The sequence below is a fragment of the Caretta caretta genome, chromosome 21 (assembly GCF_965140235.1).
Source record: "Caretta caretta isolate rCarCar2 chromosome 21, rCarCar1.hap1, whole genome shotgun sequence".
Lineage (NCBI taxonomy): Eukaryota > Metazoa > Chordata > Testudines > Cheloniidae > Caretta > Caretta caretta.
The window spans coordinates 9,454,647-9,479,051 of NC_134226.1; the positions used below are offsets into that span (position 1 = coordinate 9,454,647).

Here is a 24,405-nt window from a genome sequence, read left to right on the forward strand (position 1 = left end):
AAGTGCTGCTCAGTCACTAAAACACAGCCACCATTGGGGTGCAGGGCAGCCCGTGAATAACAGGCTGGATAAAAATGGCGGGGGGGGGGGGGGAAGAGATTTTGGTTAAGGGTACAGGGGCAAACCCTGTATTTGTACATATGGTTTGGGATTATCACAGGCAGTCAACACTGGCCCAGCTCTGCTCCCATGGAAGTCAATGGTTCAAACTTCCACTGGTTTCAACAGGAGCAGAATTAGAGCCGTACTGAGTGTTTCTGAAAGTCCATCCCGAGGGGCAGAGAGTATTTGAACATCCACGCAGGCAGAACCTTGGTCTTTCACGATGTGGTGGTCAAATGAGATCTTGAAGTCCGAAGGGCATCTAAGATAGAGAGAGGGGAGCCGGGGGCCTCCTGTTGCCATTTTGCCAGCACCTGGTTTCATTCTGGCCCAGGTGCTGGGAGGGAGGTTGTACACCAGTCTCCTTCTTGAGCCGGACACTGGTTTAGCAATCAGACAAAAAGAGCTTTCACGTCTCAGGAAAAGGTTTATGGTTTGACAGTTAAAAAGCTCTTTCTCCAAGCGTTAAATCAATCCAAGCCGTACATTTCCCATAACAACTGACAGTCTGTATGGAGCGAAGAGCCCCCCTTCACCTTGCGCATGATCTGAATGGTACACATGGAGGCGGGACCCAATGCGAGGCTGGGCTGAGTCTAAATTGTTTAACAGGTCTGTGGCCACATAGGACACTTGTTTAGGAAAGCTTGTGTGTGTTTGAACTGAGGGATCCAGGGTGAACAGGTCTAGTAATGGCACCTGAAATACTGCGTTCAGTTCCAGGCACCAACAGGAAGATATTGGCGAGAGTTCAAAGAGCACTAAAAACAACCATTGGGCTGGCGGCGTGGATTTAGGAGGAAGGATTTAAAGAGCTGAATAGACACAGCTTGGCTAAAGGTCAACTGAATGGGGAAGGAGTCAGAACAGTTTCCTAATAGTGGACAGGTCTAAACACTGACGGGAAATTGTTATCTTGGTGCAAGCAGTGGGGTGTAAGCACGGCTCATTGGACAAAATTCAGAAAAGGAAACAGTTCCACATTAGGCAAAAATTCCCAAGAGCGAATTCAGCTGTGGGACGGGCTCCCCGCGGGGAAGTGGTGGAAGCCCCATTGCTTAAAACTTTTCCATTTGCACGCAGGGTTTCAAAGAGCTCAGCTTGTTCAGTGCTGGGTGCTTTTGGAATTCTGACCCTTGCTTCACAGCCTCAGTGGGAGTTGAGCTCTTTTGAAAATCCATCCCGGTTTGTCGGTGCTGAGCCACTGGAAATTTGGCCCCTAGATTGAACAGATCACTAAGAAAAATGTACTGTAGGGAACAATTCCACATGAGCAGAGGCATGAAGTAACTGATCGGATCTTTTCCAGCTCTGTCTTCTGGGATTCCATCTTTAAAAATAAGGGGGGAGGGGGGGGGAGCGTGAACCAAACTTTTCCAAACTCTGATAAAGTTTTGGGTCAAGTTTAAGGGTGAACTGAAGGTTGGTTTGGGTTCGTTCTTAGCTTATCTGAACTCCGGCCACCCCCACAAAAATGAAAAGAGTTTATTAGAAATGTTATTCCGTTTCCAGAAATGCCCCACCATTGATGAAGATGCTTTCATAGCAGAGCTGCTTAAAAAAAAAAAAAAAAAAAAAAGGCAGAAAAAAATTCCTGCCATTTTGTCATCAAACCTCTGAAATTTTTGGAATTGGGTGCCCAACTCTCATTAACTTCTAATAGGAGTTAGGAGCCCAAGTGCTAGGGGAAAACGCCCCCTAAACGGTTTTCTGGTGTGTTGGGAGGAGAAGTGAGAAGGGTCCCCTCCCTCGTTTTATATTGCTGTGCTTTTCCCATGGCTGTTGGTAGATCAGTGAAGTGACGCTGCTCCTTTAAGAATAGGGTTATTTTGGTGTTCAGGCACGACAGGCAGGTTGCCCGGTAACAAACATACACTGCGGATTCAAAGCTGGAGGTTTAAAATGATTTTTATAATCAAATTTCAGCATGCTCGTCTGCGTAGCATGAGCACCTTCCAGTGGCATCTTGAGCAAGGCGACTAACAGCAGTCACCTTCGGTCGCTCATCCCCTCCTGTTTTAGATGGTTTTAAAAACACACACACACATACGCAAACCTTGCGCAACATGTGTGTCGAGAAAGTAAGGTCAAAGACGCGCACCTTGCACTGACAGTGGGAGGTTTGTAATGGGCCTTCGACCCAAATCCTCAAAGGTATCTAGGCTCCCAACTGCCACTGATATTAATGGCCCAAGTATCTTTGGTGATCTGGGGTGTAGTTCCTTGGGGGAAGTTTATTGTTGTAGTCTTGGGTCACCTTTCCTCTGCAAGGCAAAGTGTGCTCAGCTACAGTGGTGACAATCATCGCTGTCGATGGCTTAAAGGATACGTTCTGACCCCCTCCTCCCCCTTCCTTACCGTTTTTAAAGACGGAGTGGATTTTGATTCATTGAATGAAACAAGTGGGATTCATTTTTTCTCCTCCATCCCTGCTCGTCAGGTGTCATGGGAAATAAGGGCTGGGTGGCTAAGCCCAACAGCGTCCTCTGCTAGGGGGCCATGGAGCAAGGCTGGGATTGGCAAGAGCCCGGCTGCGGAGATTGGCAGGTACTTTATGCTGTGTGGGGACTCCAGCTGATACCCGTGTGGGCAATTCCAATCTCTCACTGCTCTGTCTGTTGTACCTACCTGTTGTTTCTCATCTCATACTTGGGATGGAAGCTGTATGGGGCATGGCCAGTCTCTTTGTTATATGTTTGTACACCTGGCACAGCAGGACCCTGGTCTCTAGATGCTACTGTAATACAATATATATCAGGAGGAACTTTAACTGGGAGATGTGTAGGGCCCTACCAAATTCACGGCCATGACAAAAATGCCACAGACTGTGAAATCTGCTCTTCCCCCATGAAATCTGATTTTTTGTGCGCTTTTATCCTATACTATCCAGATTTCACAGGGGAGACCAGCATCTCTCAGATTGGGGTTTCTGGCCCAAAAGGGAGTTGCAAGGGGGTCACAAGATTATTTTAGTGTGTGTGTGGGGGGGTATCCCAGTATTGCCATTCTTACTTCTGCGCTGCCTACAGAGCTGGGTGGCTGGAGAGAGATGGCTGTTGGCTGGATGCCCAGCTCTGAAGGTAGCAGAACAGAAGTAAGGGTAGCAGTTCTGCAAACCCTCCCCCTCCCCAATAACCTCGTGACCCCAACCCCCACCCCCAAACTCCTTTTTGGGCCAGGACCCCTACAATTACAACACTGTCACATTTCAGATTTAAAGAACTGAAACTATGAAATTTATGATTTTTAAAATTGGGAAATTGACCAAAATGGACTGTGAATTTAGTAGGTCCCTCGCAACAGGCCAAGGAGGAATCGTGCTAGTAAGAGTGGTGGGAGCCCCAAAACTAGTCGGGACATAGTTCTGTTTGTACAGCATCTAGCACAACGAGGTCCTGGGCCATGATTGGGGTTCCCAGGCCTTACAATAATATAAAAGAAATCATGATTCCCCACAGCAATGGGCTGGATGACGCAATCACTCTTTGCCCATTTCGAACCGCTCCGGTTCTGTCATGCAGCTGGACTAGGGATGGGGAATTCTGTTAAAAACACTCACATCTGTCTGGCAATTGTCTGGCATGTGCACATGGTCTGGCGTGTTCAACAGCGGAGGCGACTACCCGTTACGTGTGTTTTTAAAGGCACTGCTCCGGGCATCCAACCCCAAATAGCCCGAAACCCCTGTAAACACCAAGAAGGTAAGAACGTTCCCCCCGCCCCACTCCACAAAAAGCACAGCCAATACGTCAGCATAGGTAATTTATTTTATTGCATTTTATAATGCCGTTGTCCATACAGATTACATGCAGCTAGATCTACTGTACAAGGGTTTACCGTCTGCCAAAGCAGACACACGGAAGTTCAGAGTACAAATACACAGCAATGCTATTTCCTTTATACAGCACGGGCATATGGCAGGGATGGGGACAGCGGGAGAGGAAGGAGTCAAGGTTTATGCACATCCGCCCGCCACCTTCCCTGTCCCCTCCCCCATCTCATATTATCCCACTGACCAACGCCGAGGAGGAGGAAATAATAAAGTTACCATCACTGCAGGTCTAAATCCACCCCCCACACACACCCCTGACTTTCCTTCGAACCAAGAGCAAAGAGGAATGCAGGCTTCACGGTCTGAATCGCAGGGAGCTGAGCAGGCAGCTGGAACCGTAGTTTGGGTGAAACTTGGAAAGCAGGGGTGGTTTTCTCCTTATGCAACAACGGCACCTTTTCCAAAGGCTAGGGATTGTGACCAGGGAGAACAAAGTCCCTTTGCAACTGAGCGTGCTTAGAACGAGGACGTGCAATGGCCATGGAGGGTACTACAAGTGCAAACTGAGGTCAGGTCAGGTCAAGTCAGCAGACCCATGCTCCCTCCTCCATCCACCCACTGAGACCAACAAGCCACATCAGGGCCTGGCTCCATGGCTTGTGCAGAATGGCTAAGCTGACACTGATTAGAAGTCACTAGTCATTGGTTTTTGGGTGTTCCCGCCACCTGAGATTCAGCGAGAGGTTTGGAAGACTATTGCCAGGGTTGCGCAAAGATCAGAGAGGCAGAGCTCTGACTGTTGTGGAGGGGGAAAATGGGGAAGGATGACAGGACAACTGGCTAATGGTTCTTCTGTTACAAGTTCGGCAGAAATTCTAAAAGGGTTGGGGGAAGGGCTGAGCTGCCAGTCCCCTTTGGCCAGCCCAGGTTTCTCACGTGTAAAGGCAGAGGGTGACCCCATTTCTGCTAAGTGTGACCAACCCCTGCAGATCTAACCACGCCTTGGGGTGTTCCAAATCTCAACGCCCAGCGGAGGTCCCTATTTTGCAGATGGTGCCTACGTTTACAACAAACTGAATCCTCATTCCGAGTATCCTGGAACTTTGGGGTCAGTCAGAATCCAGGGGGCAAAATCCCACAGCTGGGTCCCAGCTCTTATTTTTTAAAAGCTTCCAAGAACATAAAACATTTAAAAAAAAAAAGGTGACACTGGATATTTATGTAAACAAAAGACCTTTGGTTGAATTAAACTTCAGCTGTCTCTGTCCTCCCTTCCACCTCCTCTAATTCCCAGTAAACAACGACTGGCAATGGTTAGACCAGGGAGCCCAGTTCCTGTCTTGCACTGGTTGCTCTGCCCCCTCACCACTCTACCACTACAAGCTAGTCACACAAAAAACCCAACAAAAAAATAAAACCCAAGACAACATGGAAAAATGGAATAATCTCCAAGCAAAACCAATGAGAGATACCAGAAGAGTGCCCTAATTTACAGAAAGGGGTTCTAAACTTTCTGGGCTCTTCCCTGCCCAGAATAATGCCATTAGAGAAAAAGGAACCAACAACAGAAAAAACTCATGGTAGTAAGTTTAAAACCAGTATATATATCTCTCAATATATACAGACACACACACTTCTGCCACACCTTGCGTTTGGTCCTTTAACCCTCCCACCCCTGCATTGACCGTGTTTTGAGGTAACGGACATCGAATTTTAAAAATTCAATGGGTGAAAAGAAACCACCCCCACTTAAGTACTGTATGTCGTTTGGGTGAAACGCAAGAGAAGGTTTGTGTGGTATTTATTGTACCTTAATTATACACAACTCTGGGAAAAGGCTAGGCCAGGCAATGAGGGGTAAGAGAATGAAATAAAATTACCCCTGAGTATCAAACTGGACACATTTAATGTGACACAAACACTTAATGTTGCTTGAACGATTGGGACAAACGAAAAACAGGAGAGCTTGGAGCTGTAGGATATTCCAAACCTGCACAGAGTTTAAAAAACCCTTTATATTTATATATATTTATATATAATTTATATAGTGCTCTTCTGAGCCAGATCATGGCATAACAACATACAAGGACACACATTATGGTTGACAAGCAGAGAAAAAAGCAGCACAAGCCAGTTGCTTTTTGGTAACAGTACTTGTGTGCATCCTACGGGCAGCTGCGTATGTGTGTTTTGCATACAGTGGTTTTTTGTTTGTTTTTAAGTAACATCATCAAACTACTAAAGTAATAATAATGAAATTGAACTTTTTTGGCTTATCTAGAATGAGGTGGCAACGTGCCACGGGCCTACCAACTTTCAGGATCAGGCTAATGCTTTGGCAAGGCTGTAACACAAGGACAGTGCCAGGAGATTGACAATGGTGATCTCGGAGAGGAAATTACAGCTTTGGTACCCATTGTGTCGCAGATACATTGGACAGGGTGTGTCCCTGTTCTGTGCACACATCTTTGGGTGGGTGTTTATTCCCAAGAATACGGGATCACATTTTGCCCCATTTCTATAGCTTGATATGGGTCTGTTAAGGAGGAGTGTTGTCCACCCCCAAAGTAATTTCTGCTACAGCTTTGTCTACGCTGAAAAAAAACCACCACATTTTATTAGAGCTAACATGAGATTAAGCCCACAGGGTTGTCACTCACGCTGGTGTAACTGTGCAGACTTTACTGGAGTTACTCTGGATTTACACCACTGTAACTAATTTCAGCATCCGCAATGTAGACAAAAAGACGTTGGGCCACATTATCAGATGGCGTACATCCACATAGGTCCACTGACTCTTTGCCTACCTGAGCGCTAAGTCATGTTAGTTAACATGTTCTAACATGATGCAGTTTCTCGGGGCAGACAAACCATAAGGTGGATGCATCTGTTCTAGGAATTCCCATCTTTGTTGGCACTGGGCATCTCAGTTGGGAAGCCCCTCTTTGTTCAATTCCAGATCCGATTTTCAGGGGCACTGCAGCTCCCACCGGCTCCAGATAGAGCGTTTTCAGAGTGCTCCATGCCTCGAAAAATCATCATATCCTAAATATCGAGTGGAAACTGGCATGTAGTTTAGTGCCAGCCAGTTTCAGGTGTGCTTTTTTCAAGGGGGGTTTGGAATTTCACTAAACAGAGCCTCAAAACTATTTTCATACAATTATTTTGGGGGGAAAAAGTTCAAAGAGCACGAGAAAGTGAAATGGACCATAAACAGAAAGTAAAAAAGGGAGCAGGCCAGTTTCACCCACCAAGCTGAATGAAGTGCCAATATCAATATACGAACAGCATCAATGATGAAAAAAGGTACCAGATTTTGAAACTCCCTTTCAAAATTTAATCATTAAAAGGGGGAGGGGAGAAGGGACGGGGACAGACTAATTAGACTCAGTGGAATCCATACATGGGAACATTCTTGACAGCAACTCTTTAAGGAACACGCTCACATTTCGATGAAGGTGGCATGAAAGCCACAACTCTTAGCCAGCAAATGTGCAGCCCATGATAGAGACATGGCTTTTTAAAATCCAATTGCAACTTGAGATTCTGAAGCAGGCCACACCTATAGGGAGCTAGGAGACAGGAAATCTCTTAGTCTACAGCTTAATGAACACAAGAGCCTGTTTGGAGGCTAGATCTTGCCACTTGATCTGTGCAGGCAAACCCATGAGGTCATGTGAAACCTTGTTAATTTCCTTGTGACACAGAGGTTGGGGCGCAGACCCAGATGCAACATCTGCTCCTTGGAGAAACATCAAAAGTCATGCTTGTTCCAGGGCATCTTTGCTCCGCAGGGATAGTACTGCGTTGGTGACACATCCAAATGTTACAGGGAGTGACGTGAGACTCAGACAGCGCTATGAGATGAGGCAAGATAACCACATCTCCCCAATGAGCGACTATTTAAAATAAAAGCAAACAAACAAAGGAAAAAGAAAGGAAAGATTGTTCTGCCGGAGCTGGGAAAAAATGCCTCGCGCTCACAGAAACACATCCGCTTTTGGGGTAGGTTTTCCCCAGGTCATACAACGGCCTCTTCTGACTCCTCACAAAGATGTCCCACCATGTGCTGTCCATGCAAGCGGATTTCTCAGGAGAGCCCAAGCAGGGATTTTACACTCACTCACACTCTCTCACTCTTTCTCACACACACACACACAAAATACCAACTTCTGTCTCTGAGACACTTAGAGGATTTTTTTTTTTAAACCCTTGATGTGCTGTTTTAAAGCTACAGTCAGTTGCAGAGGAGGAAGAGCCTCTCTGGCACTGGGCCGGCAGCTGGCCAAGGATCACCCTCGGAAATGAGCATTTGATAGAATGTCTCCGTGGCCTGTCACAATGCTTAGTAGCCTCACTGGGATTACCTGCACGGGTGATATTTCCCAGCGCAAACCCCATTAAAGGTCTGATCCTGCTCTTATTAAGGACAGTGGAAGGGTTCCCATTGATGTCAAAAAAAGCAGGATCAGGACCCTAAGAAATGGTTAGATATGGGGTCTGACTTGATGCTAGAGATAAGCCCTATTTAGACTTTCATGGTGGGGCCAGGCAGCCTGGCTTGAGATGCAGCAATGCATGCTGGGACCTGTGGTCTCCAGCTATACCTCTGCATATTGAAAGTGACTGGAGCCTGCTTCCATTTTAGTCACATGAAGGGTCTCATCCAAAGCCTGTTTAAATTAATGGGGCTTTTCCTATTCGCTTCAATGGGCTTTGGATCAGGTCCTACTGCTCCTGACAAGATGTCAATGCGCCCCACTCCGCTGGGCAATGGTCAGGCACTGCTGCTTTAGAGTGCGGCCGTGAGCACAACAAATCCATCCTTGCCCAAACCTCTCCTGACTGGCTTGCGAGGTTAGCGCTATCCCCCAAGGATTGGCATGTTCCCTTAGCCTTTGGTTTAACCCGCTCGAGGTGAACAAACTCAGAGTGGCAGAGGCTTTGGTTTAAACAGAGACAATTCTACTTTGAAAGAGAAAGGACTCCCTCGAGTGGGGATGGTTACAGGTCAAATCCTCACCACCCTGACTGCACAGTACCAAGAGCCACCATATTAATACACCCACGTCTGCACTGGGCCCCGCAGAACCAGCTGTGGGTGCCCAGTGCACACAATGGATATTGTACCAGGCAAAATATTAAATAAAAACGAGAACAAGTAGAGACAGAGGTGACCGCGCCAGGAATACAGTTTCAGCTTGAAAGGACAATAAAACAACCGCGGTGGCAGAGAGAGAAACTCCGGAAGAAAACAGTGCTGAAGTTTAAGCTCCCAAACCTGGTGCGATCAGTTTACAAAGGAACCAACCGGCCAACGCATCCAATGCGGGACACATTCCGAGTGGAACAGCAGCGTGTCTCATGGACCTGGGCTCGCACTGCTCTGAAATATCTCAAGTACTGACAATGCTCGCCGCATCCTCAAGAGAAGCTACAATGAGCTCTCGGCCAAACTGGCTGCCCAAAGCAAACGGGAATCTCTGCTAGAGAGCAAAGAAAGAGAGAGAAAGGATCCCTAATACTTTGGGGGATACAAAATAAAGGGGAAACAATAAGCCCTTTTTGAAATAAAAGAAGTGTCCCCAAAAATGAAGCAAAATTCCCAGGGAAAATCTGGATGTATGCAGCAAAGGCAACCACTGAGGGGTTTGGGGTTGAAATGAGGGGGTTACAAAGATCTATAACAGACAAGGGTCAGAGATGTGAGACAATAGCAAGAGATGGCTCCCTGGAGACAGATGAAATGGGAGCCATCCCCAAGCCCTTCTAGCACACCCTTTGTCGAGAACACAGAAATACAGCAGTAATGCACAATTCCGGTCTACCTTCGTAAAAATGTACACACAGCACCTGTAAACTTTGGTTTAAAACAATAACTTAAAAGTCAAAGTCATGGAAAGGGAAAAAGCTCTGCGGGCCTCTCTTTTTTGGCTGGCAGATGGGACAGAGCAAAGTGAACGTATACACACACACAAAAGAAGTTAAAAGGAAAAGTTTTGGTTTATGCTTCTGGCCCAGGAAAAAGTCTTTGGTCAACAGTTACGCCAATTGCAAAACAGCCTGTACAGGGAGCTGGGGAGGGATTTAAGAGCGATCTCAAGCTGAAGAGGATAGGCCAGGTGTGTGTGGGGGGGAACCTAGTTAGCTAGGGAATAGGGACCTTTGAGAAGCTATCTCTGGAATGGAATTGTGCCCGAAGGAATGCAGAGAAGCCTGGAAGGGGAGCTGAGGTTTTATTCTCAGTTTCTACACTTCATCAGCAGGTTGTCTATCAAACATGGTCACCTTTGTATTTTTACAAGGGGGGGCCTGGGGATCAAGCTTGCTTCGCATGGCTATTAGTCTGCCTGGAGGTCTCCAAACAAGTAGCTAGAGACTGACTGGTATTAGGAATTCTACTGCCTTCTTCCATTAGCTGCCACCCTTCTGGAATTGCCCCTCCCACTCTTGCCTTTCCCCACAGGTGTGAAGGATTCTTTCTCTGTAAGGCATCTTCTCCCCCTTTACCCCCCCAGACAGAACTTTCCAATCTCTCTGCAGTTTCAGAGAGATGTGACTGGGAAGCTGTGGAATGGGGGGAAACTCGTCTGTTCGAGGAGACATCTAGTGTGGGCTCTGGGGAATGCCAGCTGCAATTCTGACCTGGGACTGTGGCATTTCTTCCATGAATTCCAGCTGCAAGAATAAAAGACTGGTTTTCACTCCCCCGCCCCAGACTTTGTCTAGACTGGATACATCTCCATTGTAAAGCAGTCAGAACATAGGTTTCTGTGACACAGAATTTAACAGAGAGGGTAAGGAGAAGGGAGATTCTGGTGCGAGGTGGATAATTTTCGTAGGTTACTGTGGGGAATCCAGCTGCTCGCTGATCTTAAATAGCCATTCATGACTTTGAAAACCTGGGAGCGGGAGTGCAAAGTTGACCAAAAAGCTGGGTTATCTACAGGCTGATGCTCAACAAGTGCTTTTAAAAAGCAGGGGCCAATGGTGTGAAGCAGATAACACATGGCAGTTAGATAGCACTTTCCCATTTTAGGATCTCCAAGAGCAGCAACAGCAAAGCATGGGGATCCGAGTTCTAAACTCTCATCTGGTCCCTTGCTCATGGATGGGCAGGGAATACAGTGGGTGGGAATTACTAGTGTCACTCTCCAATGACCCCTCTGGTCAATACTGGAATCACCCTGACTGGTTCTGGGAAGGGATTCATCCTTTTTGCTTGATTGGATGGTCAGCTGTTGCTCTATTAGGCAGCAGAGAGGGCAGGGAATTCTGGGTCCCAGCTGCTGGTGGAAGGAGACTCTAAAGGGATTTAACAGGAAGGACAGATAGACGGAAGGATTTGTGACACCTAATCTGGAGGCCTCTTCTGGAACGATTCAGTCTGGGCTGTACGGAGGGACCGAGCGCCAACGGCTACCCACCTACCTCAGCAGAAGACAGGGGCCTGGAGTGGGGAATCAGGCTATAGAGAAGGGATTGTCGTATATTCTTAAGTTACCGTGTGTCCATTTCTGTGCATGCTGCCTCGGGTGCTTTGTATTTGAATTACATCATACAGGAGCGGATACTCTGCATGGGGCCCGTCTGGAGGGATCCCAGCTAAAAGCTTGCGAGTGGGTGGAGAAGGGGGGATCCGAAAGCACCAGCTGCCATTAAGGAGCCGGGGGGAGGAGGGAGAGGGGAAATGGGGATGGAGAGGGAGGTATAGTTATGTCCAACCCATTTCCTTCATGTGATCCTTGTCAATCCCCCAGCATCCTCCCCAGCCCTGACCCCGCTTGCCCCAGGCTGAGGGTACTTCCCTCGTGAACTATGACTCCATCTTGCATTCTTAAAGGGGAAAGACTGCAAAGCGAGACAAAAACCGAGTTACAAGGAGCACCGAGTTATTCGCCACAAGCCCCTGGAGCAGGGTTGGGTGTGAGAGAGGATTGATTCGACAGAGAAATCACTTTCAATTATACCTTGCCGATTTTTGAAATGGGGATATAAAGAGCAGGCCAGGGTTTTAGCTCCATCCAGACATGCTGGAGTGGGAGAGGTTATTCGCGGGGCAGAGCATGGTGAGGGGAGATTTTGGGCAAGCTTGGATCTAGATCCAAACTGTGAGCAGCTGGGTCCCATGATCACCCAGAATGCATAATTCTGTGATGTCCCTCAATGGCACATGGTGTCTGCGACAGGAGAGTGTAGGAAAATCGGCACCGAGAGGAACTTTAGAACACGTTAAAACGTGCGTTGCCATGCCAACTGCCGCTTGTGGCCTGCATCAGTAGGAGCCATTGGGTGTCTGGAGCTGCACTTAATTCTGCATTCAGCTTGGCTTCTGCAATTTGCCTTTAGGAGATGGAGGGGAGGGGAGGGTTGGGTGTGAGGGAGAGAAAGGCTGAGGTGAGGCAAGAACCGGACAGGGGTGCCGTGCTGGCTTTGGTGACAAGCTCCTTTGCTGAGATAAGCTCCTCGGGGTAAATCCACTGGCCTGAAAGAGCTTGGAGAAAGTCCCAGAGGAGAAGCAGGTCTGCTCTGGAGATGCACCGGGAGACTAAACCCTCTCAAAAAACACACCCACCTGCCTCCATCTCCCAACACTCCCCAAACAGGATCCAATCCTATAACCAGACAGTTCAGCTTGCCAAAGTCTCATTGGTGCTGGGGGGTGGGTAGCAACGTCCCATCCGGGAGGCTGGACAGAGGAACCTTTGGAAGTTTGCTGCTTTCTGCAAAGAGAAAAGCCCTTGGGCAGTGTGACGTGAGGTAACAAATACACAAATAACCAACCGACAAAAATCAAGGGGGAGAGAAGGGGTTTGGTGTTTGGATTTTTTTTTCTTTTTTTTTTGGCATTAATACCGTCTGTTCACCTGAACTATGGACCTTCTATCCCTAAAAATCTTTTGGTATCTTCCTGTCTTGACAAAAAACAGCTTGTGCCCAGTTCGCCATGGCTCTTGTCCCAGGTCTCTGACAAGGCGAGGGTGGCGGGACTGCAGGCTGCCTGCTGTCCAAGCCAGTGGGCTAACTGGAGCCAAGTGCCTGGGTCCAGCTCGGCTCTGTCTGACCACAGCGGAAGAAGGGCCCCATGGCTACCTGTCAGTACGTATTGCTTTAGGATTGTCCCGGTTAGCTCAGGTGGCCGAGCTCCTGTTTTGACTCATAGAGCCGAGCCAGTCCCCACGCCCGCTCCTTTTGATTCCGCTGTCTTGTCCCGCTCAGCTTCACTAATACAAACCAGCACACGTGACAACCCAAGCCAGGATGGCCCAGGGGATGACTCTTCCATTCACCGCCCTTTCCTTAAATGCCCTGCCCTTGGGAAGGGAAGAGGGAGGCTTCACAAAGCAGGCACAGACCCTGCTCAGTGTTTCACCCCATGAGAACTTTTCATCGACACAGAATGGGGACGGAAGGGGATCTGGGAGGAGGAGAAGGAACCAGATACGTTGTTTGGCAGAGAAGGGCTCAAGTCTTTCCCTGAATTCAAACTGGCATTCGGCCCTCGTTTCGATCTCTGATGCCCGGGCCCTGCTGCTGTCCTTCCAACATTTCCACCACACGAGACAGAGCGGGAGAGATGTCCTTTCTTCATTGCCAAGGGGAACAAAACTCAAGGGCAGAGTATCCGCCCCTGCTGTGGAGTGTTTACGTTTGTCTGGGTAAAGTGGACCGCCACCATGATGCTACCATGCCACTGTAGAGCAGGGCAGAGAGGGAACAGGCGTCGGGAAGGAGGGAGATAAACCCAGGTTGGCTATTCTGTTCTCCAAGTGGTTTAGCATTTGGCGGGAAGACCCGCTCGAGGCAGCAGCGTGATGGGGCTGCGTAAGGTTACGCCAAGCTCAGGCTCCTATGGACACAACCGGTTCTTTTCCTCCATAGCCAGGAAAGGAACCAAGATGGGGACGAGCGGAACTTCCAGGCCAGCCACCGGGTGGATATCTGCAGGTGGCATCTGTGAGGTGAAAAGTTTCTCCTAGTGCAAAGCCCACTGAGGGGGAGAATGACTGGTGGGTTCCTGGCATCACAGATGATTTTTTCCAAAGGGGCGGTGGGGTGGGGGGAACGTTCACGGAGGGGTGTAGCTTGGACGTTGCCTCCGCTGCGTGGAACGTTGCTTGGGGAGAACCTCGCATGGAACAGAATAGTCCCGTCACCACTGGAAAAGCCCAGAGCATGGACTGAGACCCACCAAAATACCGAGAAAACCAACGTGACAGGAGGTGCCTTCCTTTTGCCATGAAGTTGGAAAACGGGGCGAGGGAATAAGGAGAAATTTTCGGACAGAAACAACCTACCATCCTCGTTCACCAATCACTAACCAAAGGGAGAGGGATTGTTTTTTTTGTTTCTCTGCACGTCCCCCATTGTGGGAGTCTGTTAAGAGTCACCGGGACAGGGCTGGGAAGGTCTGGGGGAGGAGGGATGTGCCTTCAGCAACAGGTTGCACCGAAGAAACCCTTTTTGCTTTGTCAGGTTAACGCCGAAGGTCACCTTGAGGAGATGGGAGCCGATGCTTGGTCTCCGCCTGGGGTGGGGGGTAGGGGCGAAGTGCTTGCCCCTAGGTGAGGAGGGAGAGCCTTTAAGACAAGTCTTCCACCGGCAGCTCCTCCTCCAGGTCCCTGTCCTCTGGGATCGTCACATTCTGATTGGTGGTAGCCATGAGAGAGATGGGCCTGCTGTCGTCCTCCGCCTCGGCAGGTTCTTCCTTCACGTGGACTTGATGGCTGAAGGGAGACAAGGGGAGTTGAAGCTTAAAGCCTGTGCTGAGGGAGTGAGATGGTTTGGGGGATGAGGGATAGGGCCTGTTTAGCCTCCGGCAGTCACTGCTGTGACCAAAGGCGGTTACCCTCCAACTATTGTTCCATGGCCTGTATGAGATGAGCTGGCAACACCCTAAAACCCCCACAATTGGCACCCTTTGACACGAAGGCTCATCTCCCCCATCCAGAACAGGTGCCCCTCCCAGCCGGGGAAGAGACCCAGGAGCAGAGAGAAGCATGCACTGCCATTGCCCGGGCTGAATGAGCTCTGTGGACGGCCAGAGGCCTTCAGTGTCCAGAGCTGTCAATCCGGCACCGCTCACCAGCCCTACGTTCACTTGAAGTCCCTCAAAGCTCTACGCTAGGATCCTGGCTCTGCTCATTAACTGCAGAAATGAACCCAAAGCAAAACCTTACCCCCGATCCCTCCTGCACGCAGGCATTCCAACACCGAGTTCTGCGGCATGGGCCCCTATCTATCCACTCCCTGCTCCGCCCCATCCTCTTGGTTTACGGAGTTTCATAAAAGCTTCCGATGTCTCCCCTTCCCCCAGCTTTGCGTTCCCACCTTCCTCCGGTGGTGTCCACGGCTGTGGCTGTGGCCGGAAAGCACCCAGGAACCGCTGCTCACCTGTACTGCTGCGGGGAAAGCCGGGGGCTGCTGCTGCCGTTGACTTGTTCCACGGTGCTGCTCACGTCGTCGTGGCCGATGTGCAGCATGCCGCTGGTGGAGCTGGTGTTGATCATGGTGGGGCTGTTCAGGAGGGGGAAGTTGCTCTCTGCCAGGGCTGCCTGTAACAAAGGGACAGAGAGCAGGTGAATCATAGAACATCAGGGTTGAAAGGGACCTCAGGAGGTCAGCTAGTCCCACCCCCTGCTCAAAGCAGGACCAATCCCCCAATTTTTGCCCCAGATCCCTACATGGCCCCCTCAAGGATTGAACTCACAACCCTGGGTTTAGCAGGCCAATGCTCGAACCCCTGAGCTATCCCTCCCCTCTGACAGCAGCACCGTACGACAGCGGCACAGCAGGGCTGGCCAACGACACACAAGTTTGGGCGCCGTGTGGAGAACAGCTAGACGAAGGCTACGGAGAAGCTGGCTATGCCATGCCTCACCTTGGCTGCTATCCATTAACAGCTGCTCCCCAACCTACCACGGGCCCAGGAAAGGGAGAGCAAGACTCCGAGGGGCCAATGTCTCTGCGATGGGCAGGACGCTGGGGAGGCTAGGATGCCCAGCTTATTGGTAGCCAAGGAATAGGGAATCACTGGGGTTAGCGCACCTGGATCATCCAAGAGCAACCAATCGGGGGGCTCCTGTATTATGTATCACGGGAGGTAGGGCTCTCAAATGATTGGTATTAAACAACAACAACGTGTTCAAAGGGGTTCGCGTTCGGGGGCTGAAGGGTTACGGGATGACTGGTGTCAGTGATCCAATAGTGCAGGGTTCTCAAATGTTGTTGCACCGCAAACACTTTCTGACAACGAAAATTGCTACACAACCCCAGGGGGAGAAGAGGGTGGCAAAGCTGAAGCCCCCAGGTGGGGGGGCCTGTAACCTGAGCTCTGCACCAAGAGCTGAAGCCCAAGGGCTCGGGCTTCGGTTCTGGGCAGTGGGGCTCAGGCTTCAGCCACAGGTGGTGGGGCTCAAGCTTCAATCCTGGGCCCCAGGAAATCTAACACCAGCCCTGGCGACTGCATTAAAATGGGGTCCGGACCCACAGTTTGAGAACCACTGCAATAGGGCAAGGTGTTAATAAACCCAGCTTAGTGGGGTGCATTTGATAGCTGCACTCCACGGTTTTCTCTTGCTGAGCAAAGTTGTGGGGCTTGTGGAGCGTGTCTCTCCTGGTTTGGTTTGGGCCATTGCACCACAGAAAAGCTCTGGCAAGGAGGAGAGGGTCTGGCAGGAGCAGAGGACAAGCCCAAGCTGACTGGTATCAGTGGAGGAGCCTTACCTGGTAGCTGGCATTAAGTGCTCCGTAACTGAGTCCTGAAATCATGTTTTTGACTAAAGTCGGACTCCTGCAAATGAGAAACAAAAAGAAGCGGCTCTTAGCTCCTGGCCCAGGGAACGGCACGGTCAGAGATGGGGCTCCACTGCGGAGGGCAAAGCAATAGCAGACTCCTGGCACTTCAACTTCCCCACGGTGCTGCCCTGCCCATGGGCCAGCCTGGACACATGCCCTGCTGCCAGCAGAGGGAGGCAGGTAAGGAATGAAGGATGGCCATTAGACATCTCACAATTTTACCATCTCTCCCTTGATCCACACTGGGCTTGATCCATCCGAGCAAGCCCGGATCCGCTCGTGGCTTGTTCCTGCCACCCACAACTTTCGGATAAGGAAAGAGGGTTGGCCATCATGCTTTGAGCAGGGGGTTGGACTAGATGACCTTCTGGGGTCCCTTCCAACCCTGATATTCTATGATCATTTTAAAGGACAGTCCTGCAGGCCTATACCCAGTCAACAACAGCATTTCCTTTACATTTTTGTTTCCTTCCCTCCCTCGTAGGTTTCTGTCTTTTTCCTCCCTTTGTTTGTCAGTTTCTTTCCACCCCATTTCTTTATCTGTATCGCTCTTTTCCACCCCTGAATTCTCTTCCCCCATTCTCCTCGTTTCTTTGTCTTGTCCTCTTCCCCTCGGTCTCTGCTTCTCTCCCCTCGGCCCTCCAGGAGGCTGCCAGAGGCAGAAGGAGATTAGCAGTCAAGCCCATGCCTCTGTCAGCAGCTCTTCCCTGACGGTGCCGGCAACAATGCCTTCACGTGGCTGGGGATCCTCTGCACGTTGCGCGGGTTTCACCCCGATGGGCTTGCACGGGTCAGCGTGGCTAAGCCCATGCACAAGCTGATGAATGCTCAAGTCGCACGTTGGCAAGCGTGAGCACTGTGCATACATGCCTAGCTGCGAATGCGCGAGGGGCTGAGCATGCTTGTGAGCAGTGCATAGGGTTTAGCTTCAGAAGCTGGGTGCATGCATGGGAAAGAGGCACGTTCAAGGAAGTGCCAGCGTGGGTCAGTACCAAAGCCTGGGTCTGAAGATCCCCGAGCTGTGGGGGTTTCTGATCCAGACTTGGCAGTTCAGGCCCCATCTCAGGGTTAACAGGCTAAGGGGTGGATTGCTGAAAGAGCACATGGCAGGTGAGGCTTGTCGTGGTGGAAATCCTGGGGTGGCACACTGCAGTGATTCCTGTGTGATAGGATTCGTCTGCCACGCCTCCTCGCTAGTGCCCTGGAGGCAAGCTAGGATCCTGCCTTCGCAGCTGAGCTCCCCACAGAGGAGGTTCTCGGGGGCAGGCGGGCAAGAAGAAAAACCCACCCCGTCATCTTTGGTGGCCTTCGCTTTTGGTACTCGACTTCGTCTACCGTCCAGACGGCTCCCTTGACGTTCTCCACTCGCACAAAGCACTTGTGCAGGCTCAGGTTGTGGCGCACGGCGTTCTGCGGAGGGGACAGAAGGGAGAATCAAAGCGGATGGAAGATACGCAGCAGACACCTCCCTGCCACCCACAGCCGGCTCTGTCAGCCAGCGCGCTCCTCCTCCCCTACAGCCCTGCTCACCAGCATCCGAGCCTCCCTCAAACCCACCTCCCGTGCTGATGGGTGGCTGGCAGCAGTAGGGGTGGGGAAGCTCTCAGCCAGCCACGTTCTGCTCAGCAGCTACTCAGGGAGGTCGGCCTGTGGGCGGGGGACAGAACTACACACTAACAGCGACCGCTGCGTGGAACCACACACAGAGGCTGCTCTGGAAACAGCTCCCTCACACTTTATAAGTAGGGCGGACGGCAACCTACAGCACTTGCTGAGCTAGACAGTCCTACCACTGGGATCGTCCTTGGCGCTGGGACGTTTGCCACCTCCGCCTGCGTGCTGGGCTGACCTGGGGGGCTTTACGTGACAGCAGCACTCGTCAATAGCGTGGCACCGACAGTCCAGAGATGAAAGCCCTCCAGACACTGTTTGGCCAATGCCAGTACAGGTGTCTCCCATGCTGCATTTCTCCCCTCAGGACATCATCTCCAAGGAGGGGACGGGGCGGCGGAAGGGGTTTAGTCTTCATGGCTACTTAAGGTGTTTGGGGATTTTGTTTCATGCCAGTTTGCGTGGGCACCTCCCCGCCAGCATCTGGCCTGAGAGCCATCCGAGATGGTAAATTCTAGTCACTGATGGCCTGCCCACCATAGCCCACTGCCGATCGCCGAGCCCCAAATGTGGTGCGCTCAGCTAGCCATCTGAGACAAGGAGAATCGCTCGCTGCCTCTGCCGACGGAAAGCGGCATCCCCCTCCGGGCCCCTCGCACTGAGGTGAGGAGAGGGCTTGGGGACAAGCCCCTGCGCTATATCGCACCCCTCCAAGGCAGGCAGGCGGCACCCTTTCTGATACCCTGCCCAGACAGCCATCTTCGGCCCTTCTATGGCCCCTGTGACCCTGGCATCTCAGTCTTTAATGCACTTCTCATCACACCCCTGGGAGGCAGGGCAGGGCAAGAATCCCCCTTCAGCAGGTGGGGAGCTGAGAGGCACAGACACTAATTGGCCTGCCCAAAGTCACACAGGAAGTGAATCATCAAGCAGGGAACGGACCCAAAGTCTCCTGAGTCCCAGGCGAATGCCCTAACCACTACACTCAGCACAGACCTCTAGTCACATCCCTTAGAGGGAATATATGACCTCCCCCCAGCCCCCCTCAACAAAAGCATTTGCTGCATCTTACCCCAGCCAGGGAGAGGGGGAGGAGAGACGGCAGGCAGGGTCCTGCAGAAGGAATCCCCACCTCCCTCATCTCAACCAACCGGCCTGGGGATAAAACAGCCTCTCCCCCCCGACCCCATCCTTTTCCTTCCCAAGGCCCAGCAACCTCGATCCTGTGAGACTGCCCAGCGCTCTGAGCTCCCACTTGCGCCAACAGGAGCTGTGGGTGCTCAGCTGGTGGCAAGTTGGGGCCCTCCACAAGTCTCGGCTCAGCCAGATCTTGAGCCATTGGTGGGTGGCGGAGGGAAAGGAAAGGCAGACTGGGACAGGGAAGGGGTGAGCTGCATCAGAAAGGCACACAAGAAGCAGTCATCGCCACTCTGAGCTTGGAGACGCTTGGCAAAGCAGGCTTTTTTTTTTTTTTTGAAGTCCGTTCCTTCCCTTTTTCCTTTCTGTCGCCCATCTTTACATTTCTAAATGTAAAATAAAGAGACACACACGTAGGCAGACGGCACAGCCCTGAGAGACACCGGCTCCCCCTTTCCCCTTCCAACTCCCTGCCATTTGCTACTGCCCCTATTTCATTACCAATTTTAATTTGCCTCTAATTAAATCCTGTGTATTTTTCCGACTCACTTGCTAATCCATGAGGGAGGCAGGAGGCTGGAGTGGAATCTCTCCGAGCTATAATTACAAAGGGCCTAATCACGCCGGGGCTCTGCCTTTGAATAAATTTCCTTGCATTAAGGTTCTCAGATTCTCTGCCTTGCAAATGAGAATGACCCCAATTTCAGGAAGTTGGCCTCAGAGGGTTTTTTTTTTTTTTATTTCGAGTCCTGATTCGTGATGAGAGACTAATTCGTTACGCTAAAACATTAACAGCAATTTAAAAGGTCGAACGGGGGCCGCATAAACAAAGGAACCAGCCAAGACAACATGGCAAAAGGAGAGACGGGGACCGGGACCAAAACCCGCTCCCTGGAAAGTGTTACAGTTCCCGAAAACTCATCCAATTGGACCGTTTCCTTCTTTTTGCGTTAAAAAAAAAACCCAAAATCAAACAAAAAGTATGACTCCTCCCCGAGCTCTGAACAAATGCATCCGCTCTTGCCAAAGCAACACCATTACCCGATACATCCAGTGTGGATGCTGGGTCAGCAGCCTCTCTGCATTATTCTTATTTCTAGTGCGGCACTGCCTGGAGGTTCCAACTGAGATCGGGGCTTCGTTGCGCTAGGCGCTGTACACACAACCAGTGGGAGACAGTGCCTGCCCTAAAACAGTTAAAGCATGGGAGAGAGGAAGGATTACTCCCACTTCTTCACAGATGGGGAACTGAGGCACAGAGAGATTAAAAGTAGCACTCTCAAAAGCACCGGGCATGTTTACACTGCGTTTTAAAATCTGGGACAGTGAGTCTCAGCGCCGGTGTCTACAGACTCGGTCTCACAAGGTTCACGCTACAGCGCTAGAAACAGCTGTACAGACTGTGGGGCTTGGCCTCTGAAGCCTTGGAAGGGGTTACAAGAGTCTACACAGCTGGTTTTCAGTCCTTTGTTGACCTGGGCTCGGAGGCTTGCCGCTGCAGGTTTTAAAGTGCAGTGTAGACGTACCCCTAACAAGCTAGCAACCGTTTCCTTACGAAAATCAGACTTAGGGCCTTAGGAGAAAGTTAGTGGGACTTAAGTTTCTTGGCGACTTTTGAAAGTGCAGCTTAGGCTCCTAAGTCACTTTGGGTAAAATATTCAGAAGTGCCTAAGTGACTAGTCCAAGGTCAGACAGGGAGTCTTGTGGCAGCACAAGAAATCGAACCCATCCCCTTCCGCAGCTGTGCCAACACTCATGGGAGAGGGTTCCCACTGGTGCCTCTCAGGTCTCATATTGCTGTTCCCACAAACAGGGGGCACATGCAGCAAGCTCGTGGCCACTGGCAAAGAAAAGCTCTGCCATTCTCATTAGAAACAAATGGGGGCGGGGGGAAACGAGGGAGGTTCTTTCACTGGGGTTCCTTCCCCGAACTTGAGACCTTTGCCACAGACACCAAGCAAGGGGCTCGATCTGCGGCAAGCCAAGGTCCCCCTACTGGTTCAGGAGCCCCAAGACGTCGCTTTGGGAACCTCTCACCCTCAGCTCTTCGGTACAGTGGCACGTCCCCCTGAAAGAGACTTTGACCAGGGGGGCTTTGATGAAGAAGAGTTTGGATGCTTGGAGCGGGATTTTTTTCCCTTAAGGTGTCACCTGGCAGATGGGATCTACACTGGATCCCACTACCCTTCAACCCGTGCCCTCTGGCTAGCAAACAGAGCTCTTCCTTTAGCACACAGCAGAATGAATAAATCTCCTGGACAGCTCCCACCTCCTCCCTTCCTGTGTGTATTTGGGATTCCTCCTTCAAACAAAGACCAGATTAAAGGAGGGAGGCACAGCAAGGCCACAACCCTTATTAAAAAATAATACCCCGGCACTGTACAGTAATGACTCAGGAACCCAAATGTAAGCAGAATCCCACCGTTACTGTACAATGCTGTCATGGGTGTGTGTGTATATATTAATAGGGGCATGAAGTGGGAGGAAAATGAATCAAAATCATTCGGAAGGCCAGGAGAGAGTGCTGAAGAATTGAATGGAAAATAAAAGAATTTTGTTTTGTTTTTTTAAAACCATTCTATGTAATTTAACAGAGAATTCTCTTCCTTGCTGTAGAATTCAACAGAATTCAAAATACCTCCAGATAGGATCACATTCTCCATTCAGTGCGGCGGGATTTTAGGGTAGAACCCCATCATGGATTCATCCCTATTGACTTCAACAGGGGCTTTTCCATAAAGGAAATTCTGCTCTGGGGGATGCAGATATAAATCCATGCAAATCAATGGAGTACCCAGATCACGGGCTGAGAGTCGAATGGTGCCAAGGGATGCCACCTGAGATTAGGCCGCCCATTCTGCTAGGTGCTGTACAAACACATAAGGTATGTACAAAAAACCCCCATAGCAGCAAGTCTTAGAACCTGGGTCAACTGATTTGGCCGCATGAGGCTCGCGCTTACGGGCTAAAAATAGCAGGGTAGAGGACTGGTTTGGGCTGAAGTCTGGGCTCTCAGACCCACCCGCCCCCCCTCACTAGATTTCAGAGCCCAGGCTCCAGCATGAGCCTGTACATCTAAACTGGAGCACAAGCCTGAATCAGCTGATCTGGGCTCTAAGATTCACTGACGTGGGTGGTTTGTTTTTTTTAAGCGAAAACGCACACATAGTGAGACACAGTCCCTCCCTGAACCCAGCTTTCCTGATTCCCAGGCCAATGCCCTAACCACTAGACCAGCCTGGTTCTCAACAGAAGCAGCTCCTTAGACAGTGACTTGCATGCAAATACACTTCAATGCAACATTGCACGGGTAGGAACGATGTGGCCCACCCAGGAACAGGTAGATCCTCTCTCACCGGAAAGCCCACCATGTCTATCTAGGTGCCACTCACGGCTGGAGCTCCCTTTTGTCTTCCACTGGACAAAGATCCAGATCCCAACACCTATAAAGCTGCATTTCAAGGCACAGCCCAGTGCAGGGCTTGCCTGAATGGGCTCTTACAGGCGATGTCTACACAGCAGCACACGGAGGCATATCTGACCTAGCTTTGATCGAGCTCGCTCGCTACAAATAGCAGTGAAGGTACAGTGTTGCGGACGCTGGCACGGGGTAGCTGTCGGAGTACAAGCCCAACCGATATGACCTAGCACAGGACACTGTGGCTTCTCTGCTAGCCCACCAAAATAGCTCAGCCAAACCTAGCTCGGGGATGCCTACACATGCTGCAATCATGCATCCTGACTGTAGTGTAGACGGACCCACTGTGGCTGTTATAACACGTCGGACTGCAGGCCAAGAGAGCAATAACCCCTTGGAAGTGCATGGCCCCGAGTCTTAATGGTTCTCTTGTGAAATGGACATTGGGATGGGTGAGGAAAGCCAGGTTGAGATATAAAAACCAACCTGGGCAGTTTATTAGCGGGGGGTCTGACATTGCCAGGTCCAGGCTCCCAGAAGAGGTTAAACCACCCAGTGTTTCGAGTGCACCCACCATGGGGTAAGGTCACACGCCTGCTTAGCCGGGCTGGTGTTGGGGTGCTGTTTGAGGTGTGGGGGGAGGTCTCTCCCGCCTCGTCTCAGATCCTCTGCTCTCAGGCAGCCTCCTTGCCTTATTGTGATGTGGCTTTTGCATTTTGACAGTATTTATTTAGTGCCAGGCTTGGCTGCTCTGTTTGCCTCTCATCTTTGCCTTGTCTAATGATGTTTGCTTTATGCCCCGGCCCTGATTTCCCTCCCAACCCCTGCCCCCACCCCATCGTGCTCGAGATTTCTCTGCTGTTGCAGCTGCATGCACCGTCACGCCGAAACACGCCACTACCCCTTCCTCGCCTCTCACTTCCTTCCTTCTCTGTGCGCTTTGCGCTTGCCCAGCGCCTCCTACCTGCTGATCAGCCGGGATTCTAGGAAAGAGGTGAAATGTCAGAGCTGGTTGGTGGGGGGAATGTAAGGGTTTTTATTATAATGTTTCCCTTCCAAAACAAGTTTTTTGCTTTTAAAGACTAAGACTTTTTCCCCCTCCCCCACTTCTGGCCCCGCTTCTTTTCAGGGGCAAAACGGAAAAAGGAAGATAGCAAAAAGGAGGAGGAAAAAGAGATGGGTGGAGACCCCCTTCCAAAACTAGAACATTTCAGTTTTTCCCTATAAAAAAATTACAAATTTAGGGGAAAAAAACAGTTTTCTACAAAATATTGGGGGGGGGGGGGGGTTGATGGGGGAGAAGAAGGGAGAGGGAGGAGGAGAAAAGGCAATTTTTCCATCCTCAAATGTTTTAGAATGAAAAATTTTGGCCAGTTCGGCTAAATTGTAATGTTTCTGTTTTACAGGTGGGGAAACTGAGGCAGTCAGGAGAAATAGAACACGCCCAGAGTTAGGAATAGAACCCGGGTGTTCCGACTCCCAGTCTCCCCGGCTCTAAATCCTGGACATTATTCCTGACTCTGGGTGAGGAGGGGAATCCAGACGTGCCGACTCCCCGTCCCTTGTT

The 24,405-nt window shown here is 50.5% G+C and overlaps 1 protein-coding gene across 7 annotated transcripts in view; it reads right to left on the reverse strand.

Annotated features, from left to right (window-relative positions):
• Positions 1–3,851: 3,851 nt before the first annotated feature.
• Positions 3,852–24,405, reverse strand: part of FOXP4 (forkhead box P4) — a 142,777-nt gene continuing 122,223 nt past the window's right edge. For all 7 annotated transcript variants that reach the window (XM_048826603.2, XM_048826602.2, XM_048826601.2 and 4 more), the window contains 4 exons: positions 17,961–18,082; positions 16,601–16,667; positions 15,269–15,429; positions 3,852–14,601 (listed from right to left, as the gene is read on the reverse strand). In XM_048826603.2, coding sequence (XP_048682560.1) covers positions 14,457–14,601; positions 15,269–15,429; positions 16,601–16,667; positions 17,961–18,082 — 495 coding nt within the window. In that variant the 3' untranslated portion in view covers positions 3,852–14,456. The remainder of the gene's footprint in view (positions 14,602–15,268; positions 15,430–16,600; positions 16,668–17,960; positions 18,083–24,405) is intronic.